The sequence below is a fragment of the Patiria miniata genome, unplaced genomic scaffold (genome assembly GCF_015706575.1).
Source record: "Patiria miniata isolate m_02_andy unplaced genomic scaffold, ASM1570657v1 HiC_scaffold_24, whole genome shotgun sequence".
Taxonomy (NCBI): Eukaryota; Metazoa; Echinodermata; class Asteroidea; order Valvatida; family Asterinidae; genus Patiria; species Patiria miniata.
In genome coordinates, this window is record NW_024037063.1 from 830797 (window position 1) to 851393 (window position 20597).

General features: G+C 40.5%; 1 protein-coding gene across 1 annotated transcript; it reads left to right on the forward strand.

The window, feature by feature from the left end:
- The first annotated feature begins 1768 nt into the window (after positions 1-1768).
- Positions 1769-8639, forward strand: LOC119732526 (transcription factor 7-like 2). The gene is made up of 3 exons (XM_038206082.1): positions 1769-2393; positions 2509-2599; positions 8401-8639. Exons 1-3 carry the CDS (start codon positions 2175-2177, stop codon positions 8622-8624), a joined length of 534 nt encoding a protein of 177 aa, XP_038062010.1. The 5' UTR covers positions 1769-2174; the 3' UTR covers positions 8625-8639.
- Positions 8640-20597: the final 11958 nt, after the last annotated feature.

A 20597-nucleotide genomic window follows, 5' to 3' on the forward strand; every position in this document is an offset into this window, starting at 1 on the left:
AAAAACAACCAAAGCGCCAACAACAACGACGAATGGTGAAGAAAGAAAATGGAGAAATGGGGAATATTCGGAGAGGAAGGAATTATTCCGTTTCGTTCAAAAGAAAGAAAAAAGGGTTGAAGTTGGGCTTTTAGAAATCGGGTCAACAGAGCGTGTGTTGTAGGCGGGTACAAAACAACGGGTTGCAGTGGAAATGGCCCAAGTCACGGATTCACAAACCCTTTAATAATGTTGTTTTAATCTGATTATTGCTTTGCCAACAATCGAAATTCAGCCACTTTTGGGTGGTTTTTAACTGGGGAGGAGGGAACACCAGCTGGAGATATTGTCTCCATGTGTGTGTGTGCACAAAATGACAAGAGCTTTTTTTTTGGTTTGTCAACGCAACAGGGAACCATTTCAAGCAATTGCAATTTTAGATTGTCAAAATTTAAATGGAGGTATTTTAAAATGGTTCCTTTTCACGGGTTGTAAGACACTCATCATTAGTACCTTAGAATATAAATCTATTATTTACGATTGGCGTGGAAATATAATTTCGTCATCTTAAACATTTCTCAACAAACTGATTTAGTGAGTTTTATTTGAAAACGATCCTTTAGTTAAATTATACAAACTAGTAGATAACAATTATAAATTTTAAATTGAAACAAAACAACAGCTGTTCCGAGACATTAACAGGTGTAACAAATAGAAAGAAATACATCATCGGATTGAATCAAAAGTCAGTAACATGTATTTATTTATTGCTCATCATATTCAGTCTAAGTTTAATGCACTTTGAATAATTTTATCATCACGGGGAAAAAAAATGGCAATCCTTAAAGCAACAATCAAGCATTTGACACCAAAACCACAAACATTTGTGGAAATGAAATGCCATGTTAGTCGTAGTAATTATTTACACCCTCATTGTCTGGCTGTCACGGGTTGATCCTTAGATATTTTTGATGACATTAATTAAAAGCAGATGATGTAATGGTAGAATTGACAGCTCCTTTTATGATAATTTCAAAAAAGTTCACTTGTAAATCTCAAATTTCTCTAGTGAGCTTTATAAATACAAATTTGTGTACTCCTCCTGGGAAATAAACTTAGTGACCATTTCTATAAAAAAAATACAGTGGTCATGTGACTAGACGCTAGTTTTCATCTTATAAATCCTGCATGTCCATTACGTTTAAGCTCAGAGCTGTGACCAAAAAAATCCCCTATCGCGCCATACCAAATCCCGACTACCGAGATATGCAGGCCGATAAGACCATGACTGACACGGCGCATGAAGTGCTTTATGTCTGTTTATTTCAAGTTCATGCGCCACTGCCAACATCCGGCCTAGTACATGCACACACACTGCATGGGGTTGTTGTACACTGTATTTTTACTGTGTGATCCTTTGGGGGGGGGGGGGGTGTTTATGATATGTACCCGACCTGCCAGACTTAGCTAATCAGCTAATTTGCCGATGGGTTTTAAAGCGTCTCGGGTCATTATAATCACACCTATACCAGTTCATTGCAATTAGCAGGAATTACCTAGTAAGCCATTTCGATTTCGCCCAGCACTCACTTTAAGCAGTGCTGTCAAGCATTTACATGTATTTGCATACGATTAGCACCCTAGTGCCGCTTTCCCCCTACAGAAGAACACCTTGTTTATTTTCTATCGGCCCGATGTATAGTATCGCGCCATCTCGACACAAGACATCCGCAATATATAGCGCACTGGAAATCACTTGTTTATCTAGCAGGCGGACTGGATACCGCGTGTGCTGCTAGTATAGCCCTAGCAGCGGCCGTATCAGGGGCTAGGAATGTCTGGAATTTTACTCCATATTCATTAATAATCCCACATAAATCAAGCTGATACGGTGCGCGATTGGTCAGTTGGCCTTCAATCGCGGCGGAAATGTAGTTAATATTAATCTGGTGTGCATGACATCACAGAATGCTTCGTTAATTGATTGGCTACACTGGCCCCCAGCTGACACGGCTGGCTGTCAATCACAGGGCGCGGAGTCTTTTGATGTTGGCCGGTCGCCTTTGCGTCTGTACACAACTGAATGGTTGGGGTTCATTGACGTGGGACGTGGAAAGAAAGTGGAGTCAACTTGAAACGGTTTCGCCGCGATTTTTTTTTCCACCCGTGGATTTTTTTAAAACCCGGGCCGTACAATGCCACAGCAGCCCAGCCGTGGTGGCGAAGACGATGGGCCCCCGGACGAGACCAAGACCTACCACACCGAAGGAGAACAGGAGGAGAAAATCAACGAGAATGCCGTGGGAGTCCGGGAATCTTTCGACCATCTCAACGACGAAAAGTCCAGCCTGGTGAACGCGTACGAGGGGGAATGCTCGAGCAGTGGCTCCAACAAATCCAGCTCAAGTTCACAGGTACGTTTACCGTCTCCCACACACCCCACCAACTCCCCAACCAACCCCAATCGATTCCTGACATCCTAAACGACCTTAAAACCAACTTGTTTTTGCTTGTTTCCCTCTAAAACAGAGGAATAAACGGCTAGGACCGAGCGAGTATGCCGACTCGAGCAAGGACGGCCGGCCTAAGAAACTCCATGGTGTCCCCGTTGTTGGTGAAGGTGCGTAGTGTGTGTGTAGTACTAAGCACGCCGTGTTTTCACGGCGTTGCACGGCTATTGGATTGCATGTGCCGTACAATAATACCCACTGTGTTATACCGTAATGGCATAGTATGACTCAGTAAATCTGGTGACCTGGTGGTTTTGGCGGCCAACAGCACGACCCAGGGCATTCCATTTTGCACGTGCATGTCATGGAGTGGCATGTCCCCTGGCTTGATGGTCGGCATCGCCATTGTGCGGTCAGGGAAATGGCGAAATTTGAGCCCCCGTGCGGACATGAATTGCTCAAAATGGCCGTACACTCATGCATGCCCCTTGCAGTACACAAATTACATGCACCCCAATGTACCCATGTGTGATGTGCATTAGTTACAGTGCACACAGCATGCATTGTACATATTTTGTCTTTAATTGCTGAATTGTCAAATTTGCACCCTCTTGTGTGTGAACTTGATTTTATTATGGTTTCAAGGACATGATTATTCTCAGACCATAAAAATAGTAGCAATCCACTTACAATTAGGCCTACATGCATGTACTATGTACATGTATTAAAGGCAAGAAACACACATATTAAAACAGGGTCAACATGGTCAACTCAATCTATGCTGGATATTAAAATGGGCAAGCAGCAAATTTTATTAAAAGAAGCATTTTGTACTGTATCTAAATTGGGGATTAATTATCATATTATTGGGAGTTTTGGGACAAATACTGGATTGACTAAATCGTGAAATCCCCCCACACAAGTTCGACGAACTACATACATGTGTGTAATCATTCATCCCAAAACAAACAGTTTGCAGAAAGCGCACCTCAAATACATTTTCAACAACCATGCTATACACTATATATTGACAACATTCTGATGTAATTTTGGCAATTAACAAAATTGTTGTTGAAAAATGTCCTTTTGGAATAAACTGTCAATTTTGTCTCATTTGCCCTCATAGCTCAGCACATGTCTGAAGGCCGGTTTGTACTTTACGTGAAAGTGAAGCCAATTGCATGACATCAAAATTTGAAGTTAAAGTTTCATTGTGACGTGTCACTGTTACCCTAACTTAGCACTGAAATTTGCGTGGAGTATGAATCAGCCTTTACAGTTGTACACGTACATGTATTTACCATGTATGCGTATACATGTAGTTTGTTCCTAAGATAAACAGTTAAAGGGAATGTACAACATTTGCTTTTTCTGCAATTTTCAGAAATAAATGGATTTGGAGGATTATTATGTTATAGCAAATATTATTACACTGACTTGTTTCACGTTTTGGGTTCGTAGATGCTGGAAAAACCAAGAAAACCAATCATATTCTTGTAGTCTGGTTCCCTGACGCCACTTAAGATGAACCGGAGCAATTTATAGACTTTGGGGAATTGTAAGATCATGAGAATCAATCTAGCAGGGTTGTAGTCTTCACAGGTGTGTAATCAATTGCAAAGAAAACGTAGACGAACTATATATGACAAATTAGGAGAGAAATATGAAAAAAGCCAGTTTTCTCCAACGCTGGTCGGCCGACCAGCGTTGGAAAAATACACTTTTTCTTGAAAATGTCAGCACACCAGGAGCTGCAACTTTTAAGGATGCTTTAGGCTGTCATTCCCTAACAATCCAGTGAGATATTTCGTGATAATTTGATCATTTCGTTTTTTGATGTTTGCAAATGTTGTATCTTCCCTTTAAGACAGTGCTATAAAATTAACAGCTGCCACATGTACATACAGTACACAGTTGATGTCAATTGTACATGTGCATGATAAAACCTGCAGCCCAGCATATTATTACATGCATATCAAGCAAATCATAAATTTTTACTACCGTCTGCATCATTGATGCTGTCATAACGCTTTGTTTAACAGCCTTACTGATACCCAGCACTTGACCTCGATTCACACCGATAATTCCACAGTTTTCCGATCAGGCACATGTAGCAGAAACAGGGAGACGTGGGTCAGATGAGGACACAATGGGAATAAATGATATTTAGTGTGGGAACATTCAAGGTGGTATTGTTGTTATTAAACAGAAGGCTTCGTGGGCACTGTTTCAGAATTGGAGATAAAATTTCGTTGTAAAGTCTGCTCCCTGTCCTAGTCTGTGATCTGCTTGCATTGCGACAAAAGGTATCTTCGCGTTACAAAACGATCCTTTGCAACGTTGGTGACAATTGCTTGCTAATTTTACCATGTTGCTACACTATATTCATTGCCAAAATCTTTAGGTGCCGTATCCGTTTAACAGACATTGGAATTTGACATTTTACCTCAAGCCTTAAACATGTCTTTTTGTGTGTGTTGGGGGGGGGGGGGGAGGGGTGATATTAAGAAATACATCGAGCGTAACTTTCCAACATACACCGTACAATCTGTGAAGGCGAACAGTGTGAAATGTGAAAATCCAATTTATGCAAGGTGGTCACTTTCATGTTTCCTTTATTAGCCTTCTCCGAATGGCGTGCTGCGAAATTTGTATCGATTGGATACGTTTCCGCTTTTTCAGTAAAGACCATCACGCACTCATGCAAAAGATTGGAGCTTTTGCAAATCCTCAACCAACTGATTATTCCTGCAATTATAGCAAAAAAAATACAAGACAAATACAACTGTAGTCACAACTTCCTTTTTGTGCAAGCACATTAAAATGGCACACAACATTTTTCGGCTCGCATTTTCCCTCTTGTCTGCAGTGAAAAATGAAAGAAAAAAAACCGGAAAAAAAACCATAACAGTCTCACACACTTAATGGAAATTCTTGCGACAGCCGTCACACTCTGGAGATTTATCCAGATGGATGAACGAGGAAAACACGCACAGGATTTGCAGGGAAGATCGCTAGTAATTTCTTTTTTTTCCCTTCATTCTCTACATGTGCAAAAAACATTCCAAATCAGTATCTGTGTGCCAAGGCCAGACGGAGTTTGATATTTATTGCATGATCACCGAACCCTGGTTAACCGAAAAACCACATTGGCATGTCTTTTTTATTGCATGAAAACCTTTGAATTTGAACTTGGATATTTTTTTTGGCAGTCTTTCCAAATGTTAATTTCTGGTATGGCCATTTGGTAAAAGGGCATACTAAGTGAAACCATTTTAAAAAATTATGGATGGAATTATAAGTGATCCGTTAAAAAAAAAAGCTGTCATTGCAATTGCAATACAGTGCTGCCATTTTTAAAGTTTTGCCCCCCCCCCCAAAAAAAATGGCACCACCTAAATGTGATCCGTGTTTAAATGTAGTCCACATTTACTTCAAATTTTGATCAAAATGGTGTTGATAAGTTAGGGCTGTATATTAACATGGTAAGAAGTGTGCCGCACAAAATTGCTCAAGATTGCAAAAGTTTTCAAATTTATATCATTTATTGTTTTTGAAGGCAATGCATATCTAGTTTTAGAACACAACAACTGAATTGCGCAAAATATTTTAGAAGATTTAAAATAAAAGCACTGTCTAGCCTCCACCAGAGTCTAACTGCTTCAGGCTATCAGCCAGAAACCAGAAGGCTTTTGTGGCTACTTTAGTTTGTTACGCAAATTTATTGATGTAAAAGCAATTGGAATTCTAGCAACGTTTGACACCCTGTTTTGCTATTCAAGCCAATTTGAACACCAATTTTTTTTTCAAATGCTTGCTAATACACTGAACTGCATGTTTATGTTGATGGCCAGCACTGGCATTTGCGAGTTCCCATAAAAAACCCAGTATGAAAAAAACAGTATGATTGGCACAATATTGATGAAAGCCAGAGTTCTTTGACCCTTGCTTAGGGGCAAGTGTGCACACCAATAAAACACCTGCTGTACACAATAAACCCCAGCAGGAAAAACCCTTGAATTATATGATCTTCATTAAATGATCCTGATAGCAATAATTGATTGGTTAACAAAAAAATCTCAACTAATGCCCAAGAATCTGTGTAAATACCAGTGATTTAACGTAAATCAAATGGATTCACAATTCACGTTTTTTTTTTTAATGTCCGTCTGTTGAAGAAATGTACAGTACATTTAACAAAAAAAAGACACATTTCACAATTTCAAGCATGCGCGTGTCTGCATCGTTTCCCAATGAAAACAAAATGCCAGGCAAAAGTTTTTGTTTAGGTTTCCGCCAATTTTTTTTTACCCAACTCCTAGTCCACAACAATGGAACACTCAATGAAATACAAAAAACTTTGAAAAAAAATCTCTGCTAACCAAGCAGTTCTGCAACTTGCATGTGGGGGCAGTTTGGTAAATTTGGACGTACATGTCAGAGTCAGACACTTTGATGAACTGCTGTTGGAAAAGTGAATGTGATACATCACTAATATGTGACATCTAATGAGTTGAATACAATAACAGGCCAAACTACATATACCACCACCGTAATGCATGACCTTGTACATCATGTTGTCGGATGTACGCAGAGAAGTGAAATTTGACTGAATTGCCTGTATGTATTCTGAGCTTGCAGCATTAGCCCAGAAATGTGCAGCATGTGTCCTTGCTAACTCGGAAACCAGAATTTTTGTCTGCATCCATAACGGAACATTCTTCAAAATATTGTAAGCTGATCTACAACATTTGGTCTAGGGCAACAGACTTCATTGCCGGAGAAATATGCAAAAAACTCTGTTTTTTTGGCCAGCTCAAGAAACAACAATACAATAAAATCTGAAGCGGGTTATAAAAAAAACTAAACTGTTGAAATTTCAGCTACATGTAGCACTAAATTAATTTTTTGAGAAAACTGTGAATATGCATTCATTTTTTTTACGCAAAACATAGGTTTCTGTAGAAAGCAAGAGGATTTGCACATTGCAACAGTGGATTCTGTTGCATGGTGCATCGAGCCCCGTGCATACCAGCCTTGGCACCAAGCAGTTGCCATTCTAAATACAACCAAATGCAACAGTGGATTCTGTTGTATTGCCTTGGCACAATGAGCAGTTACCCTGCTTAAAGTGCAACAAGATGCATAAGAGCACGGGAACTTGAGTTGCCTGCTTCATGCAACAGTATGCAACAACTTTTTACCTTTGTTGCTTTCTGTTGCATTTAGCAGGATAAGGGTAAAAAGTGATGGAGTTTACTCTTACATGGGTACATGAAGCGGAAACAATAAAAAAATATTCAACTTTATATTTTTATCCAAAATTACAATATAGGCCGGACTGTAACCCTTCGTCCTGGGCCAATAGGGCCCGGACGTCCTTCACAAATACACACAGATACATATTTTTGTTATTGATACATATCTGCATTGATGCATGACTGGGAAATTGAATTGCCCTGGGCATTTCCTGTCACCTTACTCTCTCTGTAGAAGGAGATTCAGTGTGTAGTTTGAATTAAATCCCATTGTAACCCTGGACAGTGGATCGATTCCCTTTAAAAAAAAACTTTTTTTGTTTACAAATCTAGAGTGCTGGGTTACAGGGTATTTGTATACTTTCCAATCCTGTTCTTGGTGAAATTTTGTTACTTTTTTTTTCCAGGGAGAATATCCACTTGGATTTACATACATGTACGTACATGATGTGTGTACATTGTAAATTTGAATTATTCCAGATATTCCGAAATGAATTGATCAAGTGATTATGAAATTCTCAATACCCCTCTGTTCAGCTTTAAAAAAAAACCTTTTGCCAATGGCTATACAAAATTCATGATCGCCTTTCTGAGAGAGAGAGATACAAATTTGAAAAGCATGGATATTTTGTGCTAATCTCCTCTCTGTACCTGATCCCAATACCTGTACCTAATCCCATGAATGATTAATCTCTCTGGATTATCTTCCTCAGCCCCTGCGCTCGGATTGAATGGATTTACCAGTCGATTTGAAAGTTCCCCGTCCTACTCGACCCCAGGGAGTAAAGCCGAGCATTTCCATGACATCGCCCGGTTTGCCGCGTACAACAACCTGGCGATCATCGCCGGCGGATACCATCCAAATGGCTCCATGGTACCCGGCTCTTCGGTAAGTCCCCATTTAATTTGTTTTTGGTTCAAATTTTCTCGTCTCTGATCAAAGCACTTAGCTTCTCTTGTCAATCCCGTTTTAGTGTTTCCTTTTTTTAAAAGAAAGACATGCACTTGTTATTCTGCATTTTCAGTTTTTGCCCGATAAAGGACGTTTCCTGTTTAAAGGACTGTTTTCGTTTCGTGGTTAAAGGTTTTCCCTTCCTTGATTTTCTCATTTATTAATATTATTTATACAGTAGTACCTTTTACTTAACAGAAAATATTAAGGGGAAAAAGTACTCCTGTAAAATGATCAGCTTGACCCATATTCATGTGTGCATCAAAGTGAGTTAGCAAAAGGAAAGACGAAAAAAAAACTTTGACAACTTGCAACCTGTCTGCCAAGAACCCAAAGTTTTGATGCCTGTTCCAGGCGAAGAGAATACACCCCGAAATTCCAGCACACACACAGACACGGTTGATGAATTGTGGACATTCCATCCCACGCACCTGGTGCTTAGGCGCAGCGGGACAGATCGACTATCGCCGCTCCCCCTTGTCAGCCCAAGTCTGACACCGACACCCCTACATCTTGAGTGATATCCTGGCAGCGACGACGTTATGCCACCAGGTCACGTTGCAGTTGCCTGCAGCGGCGACAGTAGGTGGAAGGTTTGGGGGGGGGGGTTTAAGGCGAGACCTGCAGTACATGCTGTGGTCACTCCTTTAAGGACCTTTGTCACTTTGGACTCGATACCTCAACGATTTCTCAGTGCTATTGGATTCGTTATCTAGAAGAAGAAAAAAAAGTACCATTGGCAAAGTTACAGGATTCTGCAGAGAGAGTGTTAGATTGTCTGTAGAGTTCTAGCCGACACCTGTTGGACGGGCAGCGTGAATATTCCACACCTCCTAGGCATGGGGCGATGTGTTTCCTTTTGCACCGTAAACTGCAGGAAAGGTTTCCCCCTGCAATTCTGAATACAGGTGTTGGAGGTTAGGAGGCCTAGTGATGGATGGTGCTAATTCTGGATCGTTATACTGTAGATATTGTGGGGGCGATGCTAGTTCCGATATGCATACATGGAGCTGCTGGGAAAATGCTGCAACTCTGTAAGAGCAAGACTGGCCGTGATATTTGAATAGAATGGCCAAGACCATATTGTATCAGATTTGTCTGAAATATCGAACTTGTTATGAAAATTTAATTCTGTTTTCTGTTTTATGTTAACTCTCTAAATGAATTTTCCAAAAATTCTGAATAGTACTCTGTCATTTGCTAGCTAGTGTAAGGTAGACCACATGCGTGACTGTGCATTTTATGCTTCTTAACGATGTGTGGATGCGTGCCGGACCAATAGTCCCAAAACAACCTGTAATTAAGGGGCATTGATTTTGCGAGTATGAACAGTGACTAAACACACGTCGCCAGTCAGCAAAATTCCCACATAAATTAGCACATTTCTGCGTGAAAGGAAAAAAACCATGCTGTTTAAAGTTTAATCGAAGACCTACATTTCACAGTGCAACACGAGTGTTTTGTTTTATTAAATATTTTTCCTGCCCACGAACTTGGCCGCGCACTAACTGCCGACGCGCATTGCTGCGATGCCAGCCTCTGCACCTAGCAACTTCCTCATGTCTCTCTCCCTTGTTCTTTCTGTTCTCTCTCTGCGGTCCGATGTTTGTTTGTTTATATTGACTGCCCTGCCAGACACAATTTATCAAACGCAGTGGAACTGAAAGTTTGCATTCATGACAATTTTGTGTGCACCATACGGTTACTCTAGTTTTTTTTTCTTCTTTTTTTCTTTTTCGCTTCTCTATTGCTCTGCGGTTTAGTTTCACTTGTGTTGCATTTTAAAGGTCTACAGCCCCACATAAACATGTGGGAGGGAAAAAAGTGCCAGCGAAAAAAAAAAATTCATTATGTTACATGTATGCTGAAATAACTATCGCATCATTTATGGTCTGGTGATTCTGTCATTTGTGTGTGTCGGTGTGTACCGGTACATGTGGGGGGGGGGTGGTCTGGTAGACTTTTTCTTATTCACAAAAATTAACGATACGTGTACATGTTTAGTAACAATAAAATGACCTTTAAATGCACATATCACGTGTCAGTTAAAGGCTAATGATCTAATGATGGGCAAAGTGAAAGAACAATTTCATTTACCATTAGAATTAAAAATTGGGAAAAAAACCCCAAAAACTCAAATTTTTGTAGAAACACGTGCATAAACGGTACAGGGTCAATGTCTTCCAAAAGCAAAGCTGCAATTCCCATCATTAGTGATTCTGAAAGTTGACACTAGTAAAGCAGACCTGATAAAGGCATTAAAAAATTGGCATCCCAAAATTAATTTACTCTGACTCAACAATACTTTATTACTTACAATACAGTGTTTTGCAAATTATTTTGTCCATTGTTGCTGTGAATGCTAAAGTTCATGTATCGTACATGTGCCTACATCTCAACAGCAGCTTTGAAAAAGTTCCATATTTCCCAATAGTCTTCTCTTTCCTTTTAAAATCCAGCTATGAAAATATGTCGAGTGGCTCCCATGTTGCCAACCTGTTCGCAAAAATTCCCATTGAAGACGATGTGCCTTTATTCTTTACGTATGTCATTGTTGAAAAATTCCTGCATTAGTCAATTGATACGCATCACTGTACCGTAACCCAGTGGCACATTTCTTGCGCTTGAAGTTGGGACATCAAGGCTATCAGATTCCACATGAGAAAATTCAGGACAAAACGTGCCACGAAAATGGATTTTGAAACTTTTTCTATTTCTATACATGTGGGACTGAAAAGTATTTAGTTTTGACAATGTACCGTACATGGTAGAATAATCATTGGATTTCGTGCTGATACAGAACATGTAGTTGATGTAGCGTCCAAAGGCATGGGTTCTCGTTTCAATGTGGACATCCCCAGTTACATGTACCTCTGCTTTTTTAATAAAAGAAAAAAAAATCGGTCGGTTGGTACCGGTAGGAAGTCACCAACAATGGGCCATTGTCTTGGGTTGTACAGGTAGGCAGCCAACCAAATTCCTCGTAAAAGAAGGCCGGCCCAATCGGTACCCCGCATTGTGGCCCCAAACAAAAGGTTGTCGCAAGTGGCCCCTGACAGATATTGAGGGAAAGTTGTGTGTTCCTCTGACTGATGGCAACAGAGAATCAATACAATGAATCAACTTGCTTTTACCTGTCATCGGAAAAAATAGCACTGCGTGTGTACTTTGGCGCAGCTACATGAAGTGTTAAATCCGGACGATATTCCCAGCGATTCTGGTTGACTTTGAGGAGGGTTAAGATGTGTGTACTTTGTTAGCTTTTAGCTTTTAAAACTTGTGGTTTGGAGGAGCTGTCACGCGAACTTTGCAAAGTTGTCCATCAGGTTTAAAATTTAATTGCTTGCGCAGTGTCGGTTTGAAATATTTACCACTCTTTAACATGATCAGACTGTTGAATCTGAGTTGGTCCTGTTACTCAGTCTATCACCTGTTTGTGGAAATCTTGTATTAATCTTTTTGATCGGCGTCTTTCCCCTTCGTACTCCCATTACAGATTGCAATGGACAGCAAAAAGAGTTTTCACAGTATACACTGTACATGTACCGTACGTGCGGTACATTTAAATAAAGTTTTGCATTTAAATGGACATTAACCACTCATACATGTGCGTACATACTTCCCTTAAGACAGTATTATCGGTAATCTTTCCTGAAATGCACACGTCCTAAAACGGGATAGCATGATCCCAAATAGGTCATAATTTTTAGCAAATGGAGACGCTGAAATGACTTCATCTTTTTGGTACGGTACATGTACCAACACTTAAAAGATATCCTTTCAGAGCATTTTAGTAACTAAATCTGAAATTTGAAGATCATGAAAATATAATTTTTGAGTTAAGTAGTAAAGTGTAAACTTGCACCAATAATTTTCAAATTCCGTCTGAAATACAAAAAAATTGGGTCATTACGGTGAATTGAAGGCCTATTTCTTTGGACTGTAACTGTCAACGAGCATCAACTGATGTAAACCGTTAGTAGTAAGGTTCTCCACGTACCACTCCACATCCCTTGATGTAACCTAGAACCCCCGATGGATTTTGGAGGATCTAGGGGGTTTGCTGTTAACAAATAATTGTTGTATACAATTACAGCATGCAGGCCGGCATTTGAACCTGCACATGTACTTTCTCCCCATGTTCTGTCCTGTACATTGTACGCATTGGCGCTGTATACATGTATGCACCTGTACTGTATATCGTTTCTTCCCCAAAAAAAATTAATGAAAAACTGTTTTTGAGTGGCAGGAGCTGTAATCGTGATCTGTGAATTAACTCCAAGCCCGGCGCACAAAAGCTCTCGAAAGATAACATGAAATTTTTTATTGTCGGTTGATTGATAGATGGCCTGGGACTGGAGCCAGGCCGTCTGAATAAAATTTCTAAATTGTGCTCAGGAGAAATTAAAAATGGAATCAAATTGAGATTTCAATGTAGAGAAACCAGTCACGCTTGTAAACAGTGAGGGAAATTCATCCGTTATAAATTGACCAAATTGGCACACGTTGGAATCACATGAATATCTGTTAGGCAACCATGGTGTGACCGGCTTGTTTATATTATCAGTTCAACGGAGGGGTTCCAAAGTCGGTCCCCATTGAACATGCCGCCCGTGTTTCAATCTTAAAGCCAAAGTTCAAAGTTCACATATGTCAAATTTGTTTTTGTCTGAACGTTCATTCAGTTTCCCCGAAAAATGTTTTACATTGTTTTGTTTTAGGCATTTGGTCTACCCTATCTCTTTATTTTCCCTACTTAAATTTTTTAAATTGAACGTTGCTGGTTATTTGGACTTTTTTTTACTCAAATCACTGACCATGTCTTTACCGAGTCAGCAGTAAAGTTCACTGTGAATTTTTAACACTGGTGCCAGCTTTTATTCCCTGACTTTTTTCTTTTCCTTTTTTTTCTCCATTGTCGCATGCCCGGTCTCTCTCTTGGCAGTTTTCCATTCTTTTACTTTCCCCGGGAGTTGTGTGTCAACATGAGCCAGTGTGCTGTTAAAAAAGACCCCACCGCAACCCCCCCCCCCCTAAATTGTCCCAGCGCATTGTTTTGTTGACATAGCTGTGCTTGAAGACTCAATGGGGGTGACCCTTGACCTCCCTTGGGCTGCCAACCGGTTCCCCCACATTTTGTTTGTGTGTTCTATGTGTGTCGTCTGATGACCCCGGTTACCAACCTGTGCCGGTGCCATTGCAGGATTGACAAGTGAACTTGGTGGCCGGGGCTTGACTTGGTTTAATACTAAGTCTTTCTGTCATGCTGGGTGATGTCTAGTCTGGTTTCCACTACCCGCAGGCCACATTGTCTATTCTTACTCACATTAAAATCACAAAATCAGCGAAATGACATAAACTTAAATTGTGCAATTAAACAGCCATGCTTTTCCACCTCAGTACAACTACAAGGAAAATTTGCCAAATCAGGGCAAATTTGTTTTTTTTTATTGAACAAATGTATGACAGCTTTTCATCAAACCCCAGTACACTATGATGTGTAGTTAAATCATGACTGAACTGTTCACAATCAAGTTACACTGTAATACTATAGACCTTATGCTCGAGGAAGCCATTTTGAATCGTGTTCCCCGAATCTATTTTATAAATTGTCAACTGTTGAATGGGATGGTACCAGACTATCTTATGATTGGCATGCGTTCCAAGCCTCACTTTAAAAAGTTAGGGTATGTTTAAATCACAAATTTTAAATTATTCATCAGAGCAGACTGGTATTAATTTGCAATGAACTTCTATTTCATTGCTTTGATTTCTAGTCGCAAGTTCCAAAAATGAAGAGTTTACATCAAAGTGAATTCCTCGTCCTCGGTAATAAATGATGTAATTATATATGATGCTTAATATCAACTTCATACTACCGGTATGACCATATAGTGACGACCTTCATGCCTCGTAAATGCAGGTGCACACGCACTCGCAAAATCATAAAATGCCCAACACCATAACAGGTTAATTAATCGAATGACACAGCGCCTAAAAAAATCAATTCTTATTAACTTAATGCACAATCCAAAATTTTTTTTTAGGCTGTGCCCAAACACTGCATTTAGCTGTTGTCAAGACAGATTGAATCATGTATATTGTGAGTGATGACAGTACGTACAACCGTTGACATTAAAACTAGATTACAAAAAATCATTGTTTTGATATTATTCCTTTTCATACTTGCTTTTAATTTGTGGCTGCTAAACGTGTTGGAAAAAAATTATACATTTAACTTTGCCCACCCTTCACACTATCAAAAACCTTGCTCAGATAACAACAAAACTAAACATAGAGTACATGTATGTGAGAAAAAAAAATTCACTTGAATATGTTTAATTTTTCGTTGGATATTTACAAACCATGTGGTTTTGCTTTCAATTTATCAACGCAGGTGTTGTGAGTGTTTTTGTACTAGTGCTGAACCTGTTCAATGTTATGCTTTTTTTTTTAGGACAACGATTAAAAATTAACCAGGGCAGGGAACGAGCACACGTGAAGTGTCCACACAGCAGTGCTGTAGTGAACGATTAATGTTGTCCAGTGGAAAATAAATGGGAATTGCTACACATCGGCTCAAAAATGAGCCTTAAATTTGTACACCCCCCTCCCCTGCCCCAATATGCAATACCTCCCGAAAGTTACTTGTGTCAGCCCCCTAAAATCCTTTCGCTACTGCTGATTAAAAAAAAAAGACTTCGGCACACCTTGTACTTAAAGCTGGTCTACCAATTTGGTCTATGGGATCATAAAGGTAATTTACAACATATGCAAACGTAAAAAAACAAAACAAAGAAAAACGAAAAAAAAAAACTACCAAATTATTATGAAATACCTTACTGGACTGTAAAGGAAAAATAGTCTCAAGCATCCTGTGAAATCATGGCAACTGGTGTGCTGCCACTTTTCAAAAAAGTGGAATATTTGTATCAATGTCCAACGAGAAAATACTGACTTTTTTCCTCAAATTCTGCCCCCAATTTACCAAATTTAGTTAGTCGACATTTTGTTTTGCAATTGGTTACATATCCATGAACGGGTGCAAGCCAGCTAGTCTGGTTCCCTGACCTGACAATTCGCTGACATCTATTAATTGCTCCGTTTGGTCTGAAGTAGGGTCAGGGAACCAGACTACAAGAAAAGCATTTGGTGGTTGTTTTTCCAGCATTAATGAACACAAAACTGCAAACAGGTCAGTGTAACAGTATTTGCTATAAAATATTAACCCCCCAATACATCCATTTTTGAAAATTACAGCATGTTGTATATTAGCTGTGAGCACGTCTAATTCACAAGTGACAGTCAGTCAGTCAGTGTGTGAGTCAGTCAGATGAAGCGAACTTTAGGCTGGCCCTCTGGGACCAGCAAAAAAAAAAGACGGAGAAGAATCTGTAAAATATCAATGGACATGTATTCTTATCGAGAGGCAAATCTACGCATGTATACAAGAACCGAAACCCAAAGAGAATGCCCCTGTGTTGACTGAAGGAAACGTGATGTTGTTTAGTCGCCTGTGGAGACTGGGGTCCCAGCCTGTATGAGGGGTTATCGGGCGGTGTGGCTGGTAGTCGTGCTCTGTGACTATTCTATGTTTGCTGAAAAACCCTCCCTGGGATGTGTACATTGAAACCAAAGGTTTAAAGGGGCACACCCGTCTTAAAGTGGCACACCCGTCTTAAAGTGGATAGATAATTCAGGTATTCATACATGTAACATGCAAGTTTTCCTCTGATCGGCTGATTTCCTCATTTTACACTTCAAACTTATGCCATTAGAATTGAAAAACACTGTACAAAGTCTTGTAATTAAAAGCTTGGAATTTACTCTTTTTTTTGGTTACTTCCCAGTTGCAACTTGCATACCAGTACCTGAAAATTTGGCAAGGAAAAAAATGCCGCATTCTTATCAAGAGTCATTTTTTTGACGTTTAGGAAATTTAACTAATGGCCTGTTTTTTCTTCCTTTTTCAACTAATATACATTTGTAAATGACACTTTAACATTAGTAAGGCAGTTTTCTCGGGAAATCGGTATTTTTACTTTATGTGCCATTTAATAAGATTTGTAACTTGGCATGGCAGTTGTGAAGCGTCGAGTTTCACAACCAACCGGTTCTTTTCGGAACTACACATCTTCTCAAAAGAGATTCTTCCACATGGTGTTACCCCAAACCCTCACCAGTTTATTTGCCATTTGCAATGGTTTAGTTGCCATGAAATTATGTCTTCATGGAAGGAAAATGTTTAATGTCCAGCACTCCAAAACTTAGATAAATTTTTTGGAACTTTGGCTAGACGTCAAGACCACTTTTGACAAATTGAAGTGTTGATTTTCCCAACTGCTTTCTAAGCACTGCACTGTCCATTCCCCTAACTTTATGGCAGCTTTTAATGGGAAAAGAGAATTGGTCAATTTACCGTGGGATGAAAATAAGCTGAGGCTACACTATGTACTCCTTATGAGTCACCTTTGCCCATTTGCAAATGGGCCACAGGAATGATTGACAGGTTGTTTTCAACCTTTGACCTGTTTATTTTCTTAATTGGGCAGCAGGTTTCATCCCAGAATGCAACCCCCCCCCCCCCCCTTGCTCCCCTGTTTTCCTTGAAACTTGGCTTTGTGTTTGGCCAAACCACAAGAACCGCACATCAGCGCACACAGGCTGACTGTACCCAGAGTTACCGTACTCTCCATTTTTGTGTAGGGTAAATGGGCATATTGTCTGTCTCTGACCGAAAGGTGTTCACTTCACAAAACAGTGGTGGAAAGACCAGGTCCTTTCTCCTGATCATTTAGGGGGTATTGTCTGAGGAAAACCAACAAATGGCACCTCAATTTTGCTTCTAAAGGCTCAGTTTAGTCTTTTCTTGGAGTTAGGACCATAGCCAGGAGTTTGTGGTCTCTCCCTTAGTCACAGTACATGTACTCATATTAAAAAATCCAGGGAGGATTTTTTTTCTCCACAATCCATGTACAATACTTGTAACCATGTACTGTACTGTTTTTTTTAGTTAAACATACTGGCTAATTTTCTTGAGAAAAAGGTGGTTTTTTTTTTTTCGTATTTGTTTTCTGCTACATGTAATGGTAGGTGTCTTTTACAGTTGTACGTAGGATTTTGCCTCCAAAACGCTAGACAGCTTTCTATTTGTTTATTTATACAATGTACAATGTACATGAATGTGTAACAGTACATGTTTGAAGTCGGGACATCTGTAAATTGTAATATTTTAAAACTTGTGGGAGTCGGTACTGAGGCATCAACCGGCATACCGTACTAGTGGATTTGTTTTATATTTCCCCCTTTTAAACAAGAAAAGCATGCAACACACTTATTTGGTTGGTTGGATGGAACTTTGGAAAATGTCTTAAAAAAAGCCGGAGAAGACAGCCATGTTCAGTTTAAACATGGAGCTAAAACAGGTTGTGTGGTCCTGTTGGAGAGAGATTTTGTGACTGTAGGCCTCTTGTTGAAAGAGAATGGTGTCCTAGGGTTGTACCAATACCGGTAGGTTGGGCTGGATAATCCCAAGTCTAGGTCCTTGATAGTGGAAATGAAATCTTAGATTGATCTTGTCTTGTACTAGTAAGAGTGGTATGCGGATGATGATGATGATGATGATGATGATGATGATGACGATGATGATGATGATGGCCCTAGAACTCAAAGAGCACAAGCAACATAAAGTCGTCCTCGCCACCCTTTCCTGATAAAAGTCTAAAAGTTGTTAAACCACAGTGACCCTAAGTTAGGCCTCGGTGTCATATTTGTGAAAGAATCTTTGTGGTGGCTCTGTGCCTTTTGGATGACAGGTATAGTGTCCTGCTTGATTGGCCCAGGCCTCAGGTCCCTCACTGAGACCAACATTGTCAGTAGGCTCCCTGGCTTCAAAGTGCTTCAACTGACCCCTGCCTTTTTTCCCTTCTATTTTGTGGCGTGGTCCAGCAGAAAGCAGAATGGCAAAACAAAAGCCTCCCGTCCACAATCTGCCTAAACACACTCTCAGTCCCCCTTGCCCCCCCTTGTGTTTGTCCCTCCTCTCTGGTTTGTATTTTCCTTGCCGAAACCTGGAAGGACCTGTACACACGAGTGGTTTGTGTGTGTGCGTGGCGTGGACTGAGCAGTGGCTTTACTTAGTTTTGAGTTACCAATGCTTTCCTGATCGTGCAAAGTGAATGGATTTTTTTTTTGGTTGGTTGGGGGGGGGGGGGGGGGGGTTGAACTGCGTTCAAAGGCCCTCCCGTTCTGGGGGCATTGTCTCCCGAGATTTTGTTTGTGCTGGGCAAACGGTTTGATGGACGGGCAGGGTCCCTTTGAGTCGGCCTGGCCGTTGCTCGGTGTCGCGGGGCAGCGTTATTGTTTGAAGCGGCGGGCGCTTTTTTGAGTGAAAGGGGAGAAAGAAAAGAAGGAAAAAAGGGGGGGGGGGGTGGAAAGGATGAGAGGTTAGATTTGAGTGGAGGGTTCACCGGTCCATTCTTGTGGCACGTTTGGACGCTGCGTGTGACTGCCACAATGGGTTTTTTTGGACGGCGGGACTCACTGGGCCAGACTTTTCTCAATCTCGTCGGGTACATTAATTAATGCCACGCGTGACAGAATCCACCAAACCCATTGAACGTCGGCTCTAGATTCATTCACAGGATTTGCAGAGTGCACTCAGTATGTACAGCATATTATCTGAACATTTCCGCAAATGCTATAATTTGTAATTTTCAAGTTATAAAGATTTTAGAAATTTTTTCGTTTTATGAAAAACGCTAAAATTTAGAAAAATTAATTTTTACATCTAGCGGTCCACCTGGCTCGCTTTGGGAATTTTCTCGACTACAAATTTTTACCCCTCAGCCGAGAGGCTCGAGGGGTATTGTCATCGCCTAGGGCGTCCGTCCGTCCGGATGTATGTATGTCTGTCCGTCCGTCCGTCCGTCCGTCCGTCCGGGCAGCTTAGTTTCCGGATGATAACTTGAGTTAGAAATGTTGTTTGGGGTTGTAACTTCGGTAGGGGGTTGCCCTTGGGAGTAGGCAAGTTGGGATTGGTTTTGAGGTCAAAAGGTCAAAGGTCAAGGTCACCGTGGTGAGTTAAATGTAATTGGTTTCCGGATGATAACTTGAGTTAGAAATGAGATTTTGGTGTCTAACTTTGGTAGGGGGTTGCCCTTGGGAGTAGGCAAGTTGGGATTGGTTTTGGGGTCAAAAGGTCAAAGGTCAAGGTCACCGTGGTGAGTTAAATGTAAATGGTTTCCGGATGATAACTTGAGTTAGAAATGAGATTTTGGTGTCTAACTTTGGTAGGGGGTTGCCCTTGGGAGTAGGCAAGTTGGGATTGGTTTTGGGGTCAAAAAGTCAAAGGTCAAGGTCACCGTGGTGAGTTAAATGTAAATGGTTTCCGGATGATAACTTGAGTTAGAAATGAGATTTTGGTGTCTAACTTTGGTAGGGGGTTGCCCTTGGGAGTAGGCAAGTTGGGATTGGTTTTGAGGTCAAAAGGTCAAAGGTCAAGGTCACCGTGGTGAGTTAAATGTAAATGGTTTCCGGATGATAACTTGAGTTAGAAATGAGATTTTGGTGTCTAACTTTGGTAGGGGGTTGCCCTTGGGAGTAGGCAAGTTGGGATTGGTTTTGAGGTCAAAAGGTCAAAGGTCAAGGTCACCGTGGTGAGTTAAATGTAAATGGTTTCCGGATGATAACTTGAGTTAGAAATGAGATTTTGGTGTCTAACTTTGGTAGGGGGTTGCCCTTGGGAGTAGGCAAGTTGGGATTGGGTTTGGGGTCAAAAGGGCAAAGGTCAAGGTCACCGTGGTGAGTTAAATGTAAATGGTTTCCGGATGATAACTTGAGTTAGAAATGAGATTTTGGTGTCTAACTTTGGTAGAGGGTTGCCCTTGGGAGTAGGCAAGTTGGGATTGGTTTTTGGGTCAAAAGGTCAAAGGTCAAGGTCACCATTGTGAGTTAAAG